Source organism: Dermochelys coriacea, chromosome 4 (assembly GCF_009764565.3).
Source record: "Dermochelys coriacea isolate rDerCor1 chromosome 4, rDerCor1.pri.v4, whole genome shotgun sequence".
NCBI classification, from domain to species: domain Eukaryota; kingdom Metazoa; phylum Chordata; order Testudines; family Dermochelyidae; genus Dermochelys; species Dermochelys coriacea.
Genome location: NC_050071.1, coordinates 6,293,009 through 6,310,308, shown reverse-complemented (window position 1 = coordinate 6,310,308; position 17,300 = coordinate 6,293,009). Strand labels below are relative to the sequence as shown.

Below are 17,300 nucleotides of genomic sequence, written 5' to 3'. Positions count from 1 at the left end.
TTCCTTGTTTAATAAACTGGTTAGAAAGCTATTTAATTCTATCCCAATAAGTTTAATAATTACTATAAATTACACTGAATATCAACAGTGTGATTAGATGTTTATAGCTTGTGTGTGACTAGTCTGTGTATGGACTATAAGAGTCAGTTAATCATCAGTTTCATTTCTATTCACTCTGATTATGTTACTAAGTATAATGGCTAGAATTTGAATAAAATCTTTTGCGGTAGCTATTAAGTAGCATTTTTAAGAGAGATGAATCAAAACAGAAAATCCTGAATTTGAACCCCTTAAAATTTAGGGTGTGGAGGTTGGATTTGAATACTCAGACCACTTTCACACTTGGTTCCAGGTCACAGCCAAAAGGTATGTGTGGTGGGTGTGGGTTTATTTTGTGGTTTGCATGCCATCCAAACCTCATGAGAACCTGCTCAAGGGAGCAGAAAATCCCACAAGATCATCAGATCAAATCCAAATCCTAGCCTTCCTTCCGCCTCAAACTTGAATCCAGTCCCAGCCTAAACCAAATACAGAGCTGAATGCTGCAATGCTGGCTAATCTCTGCTTTTCAGTTTAGCAGTGGAAATTCCCACAAGGCCATGCACTGCCACCTCCATGCCTATGGGCAAAAAATGAATGGCTGGGATGCCTTTTGGAGCCAGCCAAAGCTACTCTTTTATTTGACAAAAGTATGTTAAATAGTGAGCATTAGTGTTACATTTCAATTAATATGGCCAATTTCACAAAGCTGAAAATGGGATAGGAATAAATGGTCATTTTTCACAATGGAGAGAGGCAAATAGCAAGGTTCTCTAAGACTCTGTATTGGGACTTGTGCTGTTCAAAATGTTCATTAATGATCTGAAAGAGGAAGTGAACAGGGAAGTGGCAAAGTCTGCAGATGATACAGAATAATTCAAAATAGTTAAGTCCAAAGCTGACTGCAAAGAGTTTCAGGGGGATCTTACAAACTGGGTGATGGGGCAACAAAATGGCAGATGAAATTCAGCATTGATAAATGCAAAGTAATGCGCATTGGAAAAAATAATCTCAACTAAAATTACATAGTTACATAGATATATAGATATTAAGGTCAGAAGGGACCATTATGATGATCTAGTCTGACCTCCTGCACAATGCAGGCCACAGAATCTCACCCACTCACTCCTGCAATAAACCTCTCACCTATGTCTGAGCTTACTGAAGTCCTCAAATCATGGTTTAAAGACTTCAAGGAGCAGAGACTCCTCCAGCAAGTGACCAGTGCCCCATGCTACAGAGGAAGGCGAAAAACCTTCAGGGCCTCTTCCAATCTGCCCTGGAGGAAAATTCTTTCCTGACCCCAAATATGGCGATCAGCTGAACCCCGAGCATATGGGCAAGATTCTCCAGCCAGATACCCAGGAAAGAATTCTCTGAAGTAACTCAGACCCCACCGCATCTAACATCCCATCACAGGCCATTGGGCCTATTTAGCAAGAATATTTAAAGATCAATTAATTGCCAAAATCATGTTATCCCATCATACCATCTCCTCCCTAAATGTATCGAGTTTAATCTTAAAGCCAGATAGGTCATTTGCTTCCCTTGAAAGGCTATTCCAAAACTTCACTCCTCTGATGGTTAGAAACCTTCATCTAATTTCAAGTCTAAACTTCCTGATGACCAGTTTATATCCATTTGCTCGTGTGTCCACATTGGTACTAAATTTAAATAATTCCTCTCCCTCTCCAGTATTTATCCCTCTGATATATTTATAGAGATAGGTTTCAGAGTAGCAGCAGTGTTAGTCTGTATTTTCAAAAAGAAAAGGAGTACCTGTGGAACCTTAGAGACCAACAAATTTATTTGAGCATAAGTTTTCATGAGCTACAGTTCACTTCATCGGATGCATTCAGTGGATAATAGTGATGGATTCTAAATTAGCTATTATCTCTGGATAGTTCTCTGAAAACTTCAGCTTAGCACACAGCAGTGGTCAAAAAGGCTAAGAAACTGTTAAGAACTATTAGTAAAGGGATAGAAAATAAGACAAAATATCATAATGCCACTATATAAATCTATGGTGTGCTGACACCTTGAAATTACATCTTGTTTTGGTCATCCCATTTCAAAAAAGACTGGAATTGGAAAGGTTCAGAGAAGGGCAACAAAGACGAACCAGGGTATGAAACAGCTTCCACATGAGGAGAAACTAAAAAAATTAGGGCTGGTCCAGTTTGGAAAAGAGATGATTAAGGCGGGATGTGAGAGAGAGCTATAAAAATCATGAATGGTGTGGAACGGAACAGAGAAATATTATCTACCCTTTCCACAATACAAAACATCAGGAGTGACCCAGTTAAAGTTATAGTCAGCAGGTTTAATACAAACACAAGGAAGTATTTTTCACACAACACACCATTAAACTGTGGAACTCATTGCCCTCCGATGTTGTGATGGCCAAAAGTATAACTTGGTCTGAAAAAGAACTAGATAAGTTCATGGAGGATAGATCCATGAATGGCTGCTGTTCTGTACACTCCCCCTGATGCTCTGGTACTGGACACAGAGACAGGATACTGGGCTAGACAGATCACAGGTCTGACCCATTATGGCAGTTCTCATGTTCTTAAAGGTCAAAGGATCGTTGTTGGGGTGTTGGATCCCATATTAATTTTGAGACTGAGCCTTGCGAAATTCTGATTCAGTAAAGATGTGTTCCAAGAACATTCGTATTATTATCTCTATTAATTCAACAGACAGGTTTGTTGGTGGGTCACATCAGACACTTCCAGTGATTGGGCATGCTGTCTCCACAGCAATCGCAGCCTCTGTCAGCTTGGGGAGAAGAGAGATGGGGACACAAAGTAGGTTCACCTGCATGACAGTGGTGTGATGCTACTCCAAGGGCTTTCCCACTCAGTGTATTTTATTGCCTCCCCCACTCCTTTAGAATTCTGCACCTTCTCCGTCCCTTGTGCACCATCACTGCTCTGCACTAAGTCTTCTAAAGTGCTGCTTGTTTCTTCGCCTTGCATACATAAGAAGCAGGTAAAAATGGAAAGAGCTATCCCTGCTTATATTGTGAAACAACACAGCTGCCACTGAATGGTCTGCATATTTCAGGGTGTAGAAGCAGGTATCACCTTGGACCTGCCTGAAGCTTGCCGAAAGCACCAGTTTGATGGCTATTTATTATTTGTAATAAGATAGCATCAAGGATCAGGGTCCCACAACACCAGGCCCCAAAGAAACCACTTCAAGTTGGAATCTTGAGTTGCTTTCATGTGACATTTTGCAGCTGCCACTGTGTGTGTGTGTGTGTGTGTGACATATGACATCCGTGGGTGGGTGGGTGTGCACCTGAGTTCAGGTGAAATGAAGGCGCAAGCTGAAGCTTTGCTGAAAATCTGAACAGAGCCCATCTCTGTCCTTGGTAAGTGCTTGGAAATTCTGGTTATGGCAAGAACTGGAAATAGCAATATTTGGAGTACCAGGAATTTAACAGTGCCCCCTTATTACCACCTAGGGCACTGGTGCAAGCACTGACACAGGGGGCAAAGTCCCACATCAGCCTTCTGCTGCGTGGAATTTCAATGCATTTTCTGAAAACCTGCCAAGTAAAAATTCAGCATAACACGGTCACCTGGATCGAATGTTAAATTCCACCCACCCGCCTCGACATACATCGAGAGCAGTCCCTGCTGAGTTCACAGCCCCGATACTGTTTCAGAATGGAAATCAGAATTTAATTATATTTTGAGATGGGTGGGAGGGATTTGACAGGAGATTTTGTTCTGAGAATGATCAGGTCTCACTTGGGTTAGAAATCAAGATATTAACGTTGCTCATTTTAATTTTCTCTCGGAGTCAGATTCCCACTGTTTGAATTTGAGCTCAGTTTGTTCTGTTTATTATGATGGAATCTGCATGAATTTGACATTAAACTGATTATCTCGGAAAACAGTAGCAGTCATTCCCCATTTTCCTGTGTACACTTGAGATTATATCTTTATGGCTGACATAAAAAATACAGAGCAGGAATAATAAGGCAGAAAGAAACAAAACATTTATTTCAAATGTTATGGATGGGGTTCTTAAGAAACAGGGGCAAATTGTGCCCTTGTTTACTTGGGTACAAACCATACTTCAGTAGTTTTACATGGGGTGACCGGGGATTGAATGTGGCTCTGTGGTTTCTAACTAGGAAGAGAGTCTTTCCTTTCCAATCACAATCACCAACAACTTGGCATCATGTGGCCTCTGGACTTCACAATGATCATAGTTTAATATGTGGCAATTCTGGCCCTAACTCTTGACCTGTCCTCCATGTACATGACCACACATACACATCTATGCACAGTCTCCCACACCCGCATACATCCTTGCCTGTCCATATTTAAACATTCCCTACTTCACACCAGCACTCTGCCCCTAACAATCGCTGCTTCTGTCCCCGCACACAGTGCCACTACACATTTCGGCCACAATCCTGCAACTGAATCGGTTTGGATAGATGCTCAGGCCTGGCACTTTTATATAAATGGAACTTTGGGGGTTTGTTGCCTATAGTTAAGACTCTTGCCTAGGTTGTGAGAGGTCCTGGGTTCAATACCTGCCCAAGTCCTCTCGGAGAATGTGAAAGTGAGGATCCCTTTATGTCCTTCTAAAAATGTGCTGTAGTTCAACTGGAAATTATGATGCAGGCATCAGGGAGTGACATTCTCTGGCTGGTGTTATGCAGGAGGTCAGACGAGATTATCATAATGATCCCTTCTGGCCTTCAAGTCTATGAAGTCGCAAAGGTCTCGGTCTGTCATAAGGGCACACATTCTTATGCCAACCGCAGAATTCTAGAGTAGGGATATAGTTCTCTATTCAACTTGACAGGCTTTAAAGTTCATTTCTTTAGACCCCTGTTTAAATTCTGTAGAACTCTATTGGTATCATCTCTATCCCATTATTTTCCAAAAGGATAAAATATATTAAGACATGATTAACATTTGCAATCAGTGAATTGACACCTCTTATGGACACACGCAGCTCCTTCGACACACTTTGTGTTAACAAAATAGCATCTGATGACAACAACAAACTATACTGCTCAAGCCCTTTTCTCGGTGACTAAGAAAGAAGGAACATTAATATGTATAACCCATCAACAGCAGACAACCCCCATTTACATTTTTTCCACTTGCATTTTCCTCCAAAACTATATTAAAAAAACCCATCCCTAAAATATCATTGGAAACCTGAATGCAAATAAGGTGCTGTACGATTTATTACGAAATTTCTTCTACTCTGACAGTCTGGTACCATGAGAGAGACAATAATGGCTCTGACAAGATATGAGTGAAAAATGGATTGGAGTCACATCACTGCTTTGCTACATGACTGGTTATTGAGGGAGGCTGTCTGAACTGCACCAGCATTCTCATGGAGAGCTCTCTCAAAGGCTGCATGGGAGACCAGAAAAATGGAAAGGGCAGGGATGTTCAGATTAGTCATTGCTAGGTAGGAATAAACAGGGAGAGGCAACATGGCTCTCTCTGTGTCCCATCACTTATCTGTAAGGGAGGAAGAGGAGAGAAATCTCTTCTGCACTTTGATTGCAGCACAAGGAAGGTTCAAATTTCCCTAAGCAAGTCCCCTGTTACTCTGCACTGATTGTTCCAGATCTACTCAAAAGTTTGCTGCAGAACCATCAGACCCACAAATGAGGTCTCTGTCACGCTGGCAATTTGCAAAGCATAAATGAATAACTGCTACTTTCAAGCAATCTAACTCAAAGCTGAGATGGAGATTGGAAGGTCTTTGCGGCAGGGCCCATTTGCACAGAGCCTAGCACATTGGGGTGCTGAGCCGTCACTGTGGCCCCTAGGTGTTACTGCAATACAAATAATAATTAATAGCAATGTTAGCTTCCCTATTCCTGTACCATGTGACATGCTATTACAGGAGAGCAGCTACTAAAAGGGTACCTGCTCTACAATCCCCATGCATGAGATGACCACACTGCAGAGCTCTTCCCCTCGCAATTCTTCTATACCTCCCACAGTTCAGCCTTCCAGAAGAAGAGGGGTTCCCAGATGTGACTACATCCCTCTGCATCCCATTACTGAAGTTCAGTTGCAGTTTATGAATAATACACATTTCAAATACACTGTGTCTGCGGGCTAAAAGGGGACACATACACAAGAGGGGGCTGACTTGGGAGACTGTTCAGTCCAAGGGATGGCTTTGGGAAGGGGACACAAGCAAGTGGTTACACTTTGATTTCACAGTCCATATAACACACCTGCTATTGCAGTGCATGCTGTGACACTCTACCTTGCACTTGTATGCCTTTGGCACAATTATCACTGAAAAAGATGCTCAACATGTTAGCCCTGTGTAACCCACACACCTTCTGATGTGGTGTTCTGTCCCATCTAGTGGCACCGAGACCACTTAGAGATTAATGAGTCTGCTCTATAGCCTTAGCTAAGGACCATATGGCTTTTAGCTCATGCAGTAGAGGCTCATGCTCATAAGCTCCAGAGGTCCCAGGTTTGATCCTGTCCGCTGACGACCAGGGTCTGTCAGTGTTACACCTGTAAATCAAGAACTTTAGAACCTCTTGCCCCATGAACGTCATACAGATAAACAGAGACTCGTTCCTCAACCCATGCTCTTACTAAGGACATTTTTTTCAGTTTTCAGAGTAGCAGCCGTGTTGGTCTGTATTCACAAAAAGAAAAGGAGGACTTGTGGCACCTTAGAGACTAACACATTTATTTGAGCGTAAGCTTTCGTGAGCTATAGCTCACTTCATCGGATGCATCGTGTACTCCTTTTCTTTTTTCAGTTTGACTCTCAGCGTTGTCACCTCTCAGACCTGGGACAGTGCAGCCCGCTACACCACGATAGCACTGATTGCAAGGCAGAGGAGAAGTACAACACAATACACTCCACAGCACCTTTCACAGAGAATGCTCCAGGGCAGATTAAAGCTCACTCCTGGATGATAGAGGTAAAGCACTGTGTGCAAGTTACACTGTGTCATGCAGGAGAGATGTTACAGAGCAGGAATGCACAAGGAAGAGATGACAAGACTAAAGAAGAGGCATCATTATGGGGAGTTTGAAAGGCTCCAGAACTAAGATCTGATGCTTTTACTGCACAGAGCGTTGGAGTTACAGGCAAGACAGGTTTGAAACTGCGATCTGGAAACAGTTACATCACTAAGAGGTTTGATTGCTGGATGGAGAATCTCAGAGTGGAGAGAGAAGAGTGGGGGACAGAAAGAGAAGAAGGGGTAGAAAAAGACTTGTGGTAGAAAAAGGGGAGAGAAAGATGTGGAGACTGAATACTAGAAAGACGCTGTCAACTTGGATCCTGAAACGAGCAGAGGGTCCATAGGGATTTCTGATTATGACAGTTATGTGCTCTTGCTTTTGGGAATGGAGGAGAACACGAGAGATCAGATTCTCCACTCACTTCCTCCTAAGTTACAATGATACAATGTCACCGTAACTCCCACTGGAGTAAAGCAGGCATAAGTGAAAGGAGAACCGGGCCTGGTGTATTTTGGACTAATCTATAACTAAGTTGCCACCAAGAAATGATCAGTATGATTCTTAGTGCCAACGCTATTTTGGAGGGGAAAGTCAACACATTTTCAGTTAGCAAATGTGGCCCAGAGAGAGGCCAGAGAGGAAGTTTGGGCCAAGCCTTAAGTTCTTGACAGGATAAATAGACGAGAATAACAGAGGAGGTGAAGGGGTGACATTGTAGTTGACAGGGCTCTTTCACCAGTGAGTGGAATATCAGTTTGGATATACAGAGCTGAAAGAAGTAATGACAGAGCAAGTATTTCATGGCAGAAAATAAAGACATGGTTATATCTGCAGAGGGGGATGCATTAGCGCAGATGGGATGCCTCAGGCTGATCCCAAACCAGAGACCCACAGGAAGACAGAAGAGAGAAAAGAAGGGGACTAACAACAAGACTGGCAGGTGGACAACTCAAATGGTGGACAGTTGTCCACTGCAAATCGCAATAAAGGTACGAGCATGGAGACAGAATTGAAACTGAATGAGCAAGGTGTCTGGTTTGAGAAGGATGTGATGCAATGATTGGCAGCAGAACTGAGATCAAAGAGAGCACATGAACTACAATTAGGCATGGCAGAATTCAATTTTTAAGTGTTAATAATTCCAATGGATAATACCAATGTTTATTTTAAAGCACTTTTTCTGATTTTATCTATTTAAATTTTCACAGTTGTGCAAAATTATGGGGTTTATGCATTTTTAATTATGCATCTAATTGAATTTTTACTGAAATTATGGGGGTTGAGCAACAGAGGGGTCAGACAATAATTATTTAATGATAGTAGGCCCCAAGATTGAAAAAGTTAAAACTTTATAACCATTAATACACAAGTTGTCAACTTCACATGTCAAAATATACAATGTAAATATCCTTAAATCAAACTCTAATAAGTTCTCAAGCAGACTTTACTTACTTTGCCTATTGGTAAATTTCGATTATTACTGATCAAAATAATTTTCATCAGTTTGTGTGTGTATGGTGAAATCATGTATTGACATTTACAGATAAAAATCCAATCCTTCCAAGCCTAACTATAATCAAACAAGAGAGGTGATCCTCTGACAACAGAAGCAGCACTATGACGAGGGCCAATCCCAGACTGAAGATTAGCAAGGGGCTGTTTTGGCTGAGACAGATGAACACATAAGAATAGGGTGGACCATATTTCCCTATGCTGAATTCCGGACAGCTGATAAAATTACTCGGATTCAAGCGAGTTCAATGGCAAATAATCAGAACTATGCAGTACAAACGTTAAAATTGACATCAAGTTGACTGGGCCCCCTTTAAAAAGAAATGCTATGTAGTTGGATTCTTTTTATTTACCTCCTTATCTTTCAGGCTTTAGGGTTCACACAGGGAGGGGTGACACACACACACACGTACACCTCTCTCACTTTGGGGGGTGACTGAGTAACCGACCCGACCCTCCCTGCCCGGCACTCTCTGCCCTCCATGCCTGGCTGGGCCCCCGGGATGGACCCACCTCTCCTTGTACCTGGTGCCACGTTTTCCCAAGGCAACACGTGGGGGGGCCATGCAGGGTCACTTACTCCCCCCCAAGATTTCTGCCAGGGTTCACACCAGAATGTGGCCAGCAGCAGCCTTTTGGCACTGTGCGGGAGAAAAGGGACAGGAGCTGCTTCCAGCTGCAGGGCTGGAGGTGGGGAGGGATGACCTGGCCCGTGTCTTTGCGGAGCTCATATCTTCTTTTCCCTCCTCCCGTCTCGGTGGCTACAAGCAGCTCGTCCCTTCCTGCTCACACAGTGTCTAAAGGCAGCTAACACCTCCAGGCTGCTGCTGGCCACCGACATAACCCAACCGCCTCCTGTCCCTTGCCTACAGCGCGGGCAGGAAGTGGTTAAGCCCTAGGGATGCATTGTGCACCAGGGCCCAGGAAACCTGACTGCAGGGGCTTCAGTGAACCCGGCCAGAGAGGTGGCTCAGCAGGGAAGGGGGCTTAGGGGATTGAGCAGCCCCATGCTCCCTGGGGGCAGAACCCAGGGCTGAGGGGGTGAAGAGGTTGCTAAGCCCCTGCCCTAGGGGCTGCTGTGGAGCCTTCAGGTTTGGGGCATGAACAGGCTGGAAATCGCTTCCTCCCCACCACTCCAGAGCTTAGCTGAGGGGTGGAGAGGCTTCCCTGTGCTAATGCTGTGCGGGGCTTTGGCACATGCAGGACTCGGCTCCTGGGCAGCACCCCGGGCTGGAGGGTCTTGGGCTTTCCCGGGGCGCCAGCCCAGCCAGAGGCAGTGGGAGAAGGAAGGAGCCGGCTGGCCAGGCTGTTGGTGAGCTGAGCGCTCTGATCAGGGGCTGGTTCTCCACACAGTGCTGGAAGAGAGATGCGCCCTGCCAGTGGGGATATGGAGGAGCAGCGGGGCTAGGGTGGGTGAAGGGGCAAAGCAGGGAGAGGACAGTTGGTTTAGTTGGGGATTGGTCCTGCTTTGAGCAGGGGGTTGGACTAGATGAGCTCCTGAGGTCCCTTCCAACCTGGATCTTCTGTGATTCTATGACAGTGACGGGGAAGCCCGTAAAGGGCTGATAGGTGCCCAACAAAGGCAACATGTAACTGGCCACTGCCTGGCGCCAGCCTGCATTCACCAGTCACCGCAGCTTGCAGCGTGCAGCCAGCGCTGGCCAGAAATGGGACGGGGGGCAGGGCCCTACTGGCCAAAAGCTAGCATGCAGCAGGGGCTGTGCTGATGGACTAGCAGGGGGAACTGCAGCTTTGCCTTGCACCCCACCCCATCATTGGCCACTGGACCCCACCACTCACTGCTGATGACAGGGCAGCTGGTGAACAGAGATCTGGCCAGTGGCAGGAGCCGCCGGTACTGATGGTGGGGACGGACAGAAAATATGGGACAGTTTGCCCATTTTTAAGAAAAAATCAGGATACCTGCAGGAGGGCTTAAAAACAGGATGTCTGGTCAACCTACATAAAAAGATGCTTAAAAGGGGAACAGTGGAGGCAAGATAGTAGCCTGTGGGGGGAGTCTTTTCTTTTCTTTTTTAAAGAAAAATGGTGAATGTGGCAGCTGCTTGGGAGTTATGGGGAAGGACACCAATGAACAGAATGTGGTTAATTAGAAAGGAAACACCATTTATACAAATAGAGTTAAACAACATTGCTAAGACTTGGTCAAAAAGTGTGAGAGGGGACATCCCTTCCAAATCCACAGGAATTACGTTTCAGTCAATGAGTACCTTTTATAAACAGGTCACCTAATAATGAACTTACAGACAGGCTCAAGGAGTTGTGTTAATTTCAGACATGGTGTTCTTGCCTAGCACCCTTTGTAACAAGAGGTCATGTGCTTCTTCAAAGGTGTTAACTCCCAAGGTGGTTTTGTAGTCCCCATTTGTACAGATACTTTTGTCAGCAGAAAAGAAAATGTGGAATATGATATCCACCTCCACGGATAGGTGCTAACCAAAGACAGCACAATCAGGGTTGCGCAATCAGGATGTAGTGATATGGCTGAGGTGGGAATCTCTCAACGCTGCCCTGCCAGACTTGGGAGGAAGCTGCAGAAGGTGTCCACTCTGGAGCCATATCCTGATGTTCTCAGTTTAAGAAGCCATTTTCATCCTGGAACAAAACTGACTGAGCTGACAGAGGAAAGATGCCTTTCCTCCCCTCATGAACCCAAGACATTTTGCTTGCAAAAGAATTGCTTGCACTCTACTTGGATGTGAGGGCAAGTCAACCTCTGCATTATCTGAAGGGATTCACAGCTCATGCACTGGAGAGAGAACAGCTGAGACTGTGTGGTGGATGGGGCAGGTTGGTTCTGGCTGCAAACTCCCTCATGCTGCAAAACAAAACCCTCCTAATTAGCCCCACAAAAGCCATACTGCCCCTCTCTGCACTGTGTTAGGGATGGAAAGAGGTGTAAATGGCAATCAGCTTGGACAAAACAAATTTAAAGGAAGTTTCTGTGATGGGGTTGCCCTTTATACCCTTTGCTTCAATGAATTAACTGCAAACAATTACATTAACAAGTCAAAACAATTGATGACAAGTGGGTGTAATGGGACAGCAACACACACCCATGTTTACTAACTTTCTCTCTCCTTCAAAAGGTTATGGGGAATGTATTTGAAGAGTAAGGGAACTCAATCCAACCTTCTTGATCTCCCCGAGCACTGTAGGGACCCATCACTAATTAGAGATTCAAAATCTTCACGCCCTCCCCACCTGGTCTTACTTAGGCAAAACTCAAAGTGAAGTCAATGGGAATTTTGCCTGAATAAGGACCAAATAAGAACCAAAGCTCTGATTCTCCTCTCACGTCATCTTTACATGGAAGCCACTCTATGGATTTTATTGGGATTACTTCTGACTTACATTGGTGTAAATGAGTGGTGAATCAGACCCTAAGAGCTGAATCTTGTCCTCTGTTTACACCATTATTTATCTGGTTGATTTTTGTCTGTAAAACAATGAGCAGAATTTGGCACCAAATACAACCCTCAGGATTCGGAGTACAGCTCTTAGGGTTCAGCCCACAGTTAGTTACTCAAGGGAAACCATCAAAATAATTTAATTAGAGGCAAAACAGGGCAGCTTGTGAGGCTTAGTAGACCCAAAAATTCCATATGATCATTTTTCCTAGAAAAAGCTCAACGGGAAACCTTTTTAAAAGGAGCCAAGATTTCACACTGCAATAGGTGCTGTATTTTGTTTAGCATTACTCCATTGCTACACGTTTCCAATAATGTTTCCCTCCTAGAGCTCTGAACAGCTCACGTAAGTCAGGCACTCATTCTAGATATTAAGATCACTCTCAATTATTTTGTTCCAAGTGCACAGGTTTGTCTGAAGTGTGTGTTCTGCAGTATCTTGTTACTTCCACAAATACTATGAAATTGCTTTATACCTGGGACAGTGTGGCTTAACAGACTACACAGCCACATAACTGCCCATTTTTACTGCTAGCAATGAGGCCTGATGGCTCACCAGCTGATGGCTCTAGTTGTCGACAGTAGGACAAATTTTTTTTTTTAATTTCCTAACTTTTTCAGAAATTATATTCTTGAAAATGCAGGTGTAAAAATATGGAAAAAAACCCCCAAACAACCAAACAACACCCATCCCCAACAATAAAAAACCCTTCCCGGTTAATGAATACTGGAATACACTGCACTCCCAACTGCATTGCAGTCTGTGATGTAACGTTCTTATCACAGGGAATAAGGTCGGGCACAATTTGAAGTTTGGGGAGAAGGAAGGGGGAATACATTTCAGACTATTTAAAAATAATCATAAAAGTTATAGGTAAGAAAAACAGTTTATAATTACCTCTGTTGAGTGAAGCTGAACTGTTTATATCTCCGGTAATAAAGGAAGACTCAGACTGCTTTCGAACTGTGTCATTCCACATTCTACGGATCCGGCTCTGAAAAGGGATTGAACCACACAGGTAATGAATTTTTAGCAGTTGCAGATAGATTTCTTTCTGCCTCACTAAAGCTGGCCTACTGGCATGTCTAGAGGATGATGCGTTTTCCTATCCAGTTGTAAGTAAGCAGTTTCTGATTGGCTATCACCCACCTATTTATTGCATACCAGACACTCGCTGCCTGGCTTCAGAAAATGAATTTCTATCTCAAATAAGAAGTGCATCATAGGATACCATATAGTTTCTAAATATTAATAAACAAGCAGAACAGACTGCACAAAATAACCTCCATGCAAGATATTGTTCCAGCCATGTAGTGTTGAATGACTGAAACTAACTCACAGAAAATAGCACGAATGCTTCTAAAATTCCCTTGTGGTATATTGATTTGTATCTGTTTTTTCAAGTATATTGGAATAGTTGTTTCATGTCTAGGCCTCTCTTTGGATGTGCTCAAGTTTTCTACAGGTTTATTACCCACTGTGGGGAATGTGAGAAATAAATAGAACCACGAAACAAGAGAAGTTATATTCCCCTAATGAAAAATGGTGAAGATTTTGACATTTATGGTATAGCATTTATTGAAGATGACTTGCTGTGTTATCCTGGATTTAGCGGTCTTCTGTTTTGTCTTTCAGATGGGTCATGGGCATTTACCTTTGTCACTCTCACCACATCACCTCCTCCCCAAGTCTGTGCTTTGGAAAATCTACTGACAGATTTCCAACGAGCTAGCAGCTGCAAGCAGGGGCAGTTTTTCAGAACAACTCATCTCCAAGTAGCACCTGTGGTTCCTTGAAAAACTGGTCATTTCTTTTAGGTGCCTGAAGCTGGGAGCTGATCCCCTTTGAAAAACCCAGTCACTTATTTAGATGCCTAAATGGGAGGCATTGGGTGCTGAGCTCTTTTGAAAATCTGGCTCCTGATTGCTGGTTGTTTTTCTCCCCATTATTTGGAGGAAGGGTCCAAAGAGACATATTCCCCAGCTGCATTGCTGAATGAATTCCTGAGAGGTAGCCAAGTGAACTTGCTGCAATGCTGTACAACTGGGACTGTCATGGGCCTGCATACATGATCCGCCTTTGCTATGGGGAAACCCACTCTGGGGTTGTGGCTTCCGTCATCCCTCCTTGTCTCCTGATACAGGGAGAACGATTCAAGATGCACTAGCTGCAAGCTACGGTATAAAAATGCTACTACTCTAATAATGAGGGGCCTGAATCACCCCTGAGCAGCTTCAGCATGAGGCTAGTGTTATTCACTGGTTTCAGAGGAGTTACACCAGCATCACATTGGGGTATATGGCAGTGGGAGAATGAGGTCCAAGGTACACATGGCTTGCACTGGAGTGTCGCCATGGGCAGCCTCATCTATCCTAGCTTGTGTATCAAAGAGTCGGTGCTCCTCAGTGCATGGGAGCTTAGCCCCGGGAGAATTCCCAGAGCAGTAAGCATTATGCTTTTCCACATAGCCAAACATGGAAGGTATTCTTCACTTTGATGAGTTTGGATAGACCCAGCAGAGCAGGCTCAGAGAACAGCCACACACAAGAAGTTTGAGACGTGATAACCTCCACCTGAAGAGACGGGTTAGGCAGGGAAATGTGTGCAGTGTTGGTGTATGTGTGCGGCTATGCTTCATGCCTGCAAACTGCTGTGCTGAGCTACTTATCTCCAGATGCTGGCAGTGAATGGAAAGCAGATCGTTTTATTACCTGCCTCGATCTTTAACAGAGTCCTACCCAATCAAAGGTATTGCTCCAGTACAGAGAATGTAAGGCCACCTCTTCTTTTCCCCATTGCAGAATGTCATTGGGGCTAATGGGGAGTACCGAACCTCAGCATAGCAGAGCTTTGGAAGTACAGCCAAAATGAAGATAACTTAAGTGAGGCTAGCGTCACCTGTGTGACACTGCGAGTCAATAATTCTGTCATGTGGGGGAAAACATCCATGTACCTCCAAGGACACTGAGAAACCCAGGGAGGAGCACAAGGGAGACACATGCTCAGCCCGCCCCGGTATCATGGGTAAGATGGCATGAGGGAGAAGCAGCATTGTTCTGCACTATGGAAATGTGAAGCCTGCGACTCCCAAGGCATTTTCAAGGAGTTAGGCAGGTGTCCACCACCTTTAGGGTTCTTGAAAATCCTAGCTGAAACCTCTGCAATAACCCATTTTGGTCCCACTTTATACTGAGTTTCCATCTATAAATGGTTTATAAAGCGTTAATAGATGTCATAAGCAGGTCACAGACACGAGCAGTGTGTGTTATAGTTGTGAACATTTCAGCAGAAGGTACAACAGATGGTTTGAGGAGAGCGGGTTGGGAATTTTCCAACTAAATGTTTTTTCATTGGAAAATGCCAGTTTGTGGGGAAAACAGAAACTGTTCACGAAACAGTGTTGGTTTTTATGAAACAGCTGCCTCAAAACATTTTTGGTTCATAAAGTTTTGAGATTGTTGAACAAGAAAGTTTCAGCGTTTTGAATAAAACAGACTTCTTGTTTCAAAATGTTCATATATGTACACTAACAAAAGGTTAAAAAACCCCTGAAATGGAAACAAAACATTTTGAAATTATCAAAATGAAATTATTTCATTGAACTGAACTGATTTTTTTTATAAATTGATTTTTGGTTTTTGAAAATTTGTGAGATTTAGATCAGAAAAAAAATCAAATTCTCATGGGAAAACTGTTTCCCACTCTTATTTATGAATCACAGTGTAAATATCCATTGGACTGTATGACAATTGATTTACTCGGTATTAAATCATCTATTAATCACTTATTAATCCTTTATAAACATTTTTATGAATGGAACTTTAATGTAAAGTGTGACCTTTTTAATATTTTATTATTAATGGTGGAGAAGCTCGTTGAATGTCTTTGGCGTAATTGTGCCTGATCATTAATTATGATGTTTTGGAGTATCTTTACAGGGAAAAATATTTTATGTGGTTTATCTTCGCCTGCAGCTTGTATTTTGCTATTAAATAATAGAATGCTTCCAAGCAAACCCATGTCATTTCTCTGTAAAAGACTCCGAGACAATGCATCACAAATATTAAATAAATGGCATTAGATACTCTCTATAACACAGCAGGATCATCATCTGTTTTCTGCTGTAATTTTATTTGTGTGTTGTACTGCTCATGAAAAGTGCCGGATGGCCAGCCTCAGAGACTGGAGTCCTCTATTGATACAGAAAACAAGCACATCACAGGAAGGTGTAGTGGAATCTTCCAAGCACAAACCTGCCAAAGTGTATCAACCTTAATCTGGAGGGACCGCTAGAGGGTTATGTTCACACTGCACAATTAACCTGGGCGATTGGCACCTAGGTCTGAACACCTGAGTTAGCCTAGCCTGGGTGTGAGAATTAAATTCATTATAGGGTTCTTAAGGAACTAGCTGAAGCAATCTCAAAACCATTAGCAATGATCTTTGAGAACTCCTGGAGAATGGGTGAGGTCCCAGAGGACTGGAGAAGGACAAACATAGTATCTATCTTTAAAAAGGGCAAGAAAAAGAACCCAGGGAATTATAGACCAGTCAGCCTAACTTTGATACCTGGAAAGATACTGGAACAAATTATTAAACAATCAATGTGTAAGAATTTAGAGGCTAATAAGGAATAGTCAGCATGGATTTGTCGTAAACAAATCATGCCAAACAACTCTAATTTCCTCCTTTGACAGGGGTTACTGCTCTAGTGAATGGGGGGAAGCAGTAGACATGATACATCTTGATTTTACTAAGGCTTTTGATACAGTCCCATATGATATTTGCATAAGTAAAGTAGGGAAATGTAGTCTAGATGAAATTAATATAAGATGGGTGCACAACCGATTGAAAGACCGTACTCAAAGAGAGTTATCAATGGTTTGCTGTCAAACAGAGAGACTGTATCAAGTAGGAGTCTTGACTTGCACAATGGAGTGTTGAGTATGCTTATAAAATTTGTGGATGACACCAAGCTGAGAGAAGTTGCTAGCACTTTGGAAAACAGGATTAGAATTCAAAACAACCTTGACAAACTGGAGAATTAATCTGAAATCAACAAGATGAAATTCAATAAAGATAAGTGGTAAGTACTATGCTTAAGAAGGAAAAATCAAATGCACAGCTGAAAAATGGGATAAACTGGCTAGATGGTAGTAATGCTGGAAAAGCTCCGAGAATTATAATGCATCACAAATTGAATATGAGTCAACAATGCGATGTAGTTGTGAAAAAGGCAAATATCATTCTGGGGTGTATTAACGGGAGTGTTGGGATACCCTAGATCAAGGGTAGTCAATAGGCAGACCACTGGCC

The 17,300-nt window shown here is 43.2% G+C and overlaps 1 protein-coding gene and 1 long non-coding RNA gene across 2 annotated transcripts in view; one reads left to right on the top strand and one right to left on the bottom strand.

Annotated features, from left to right (window-relative positions):
- The window catches only part of ADGRL3 (adhesion G protein-coupled receptor L3), a 682,597-nt gene that overhangs the window by 29,501 nt on the left and 635,796 nt on the right, over positions 1–17,300 (bottom strand). The window contains 1 exon segment of the mRNA XM_038399396.2: positions 12,882–12,978. Coding sequence (XP_038255324.1) covers positions 12,882–12,978 — 97 coding nt within the window.
- LOC122459798 lies at positions 566–16,483 on the top strand. Its single transcript, XR_006280725.1, has 3 exons — positions 566–579; positions 1,258–1,263; positions 16,361–16,483. It is a non-coding gene; the product is annotated as an uncharacterized LOC122459798 (long non-coding RNA).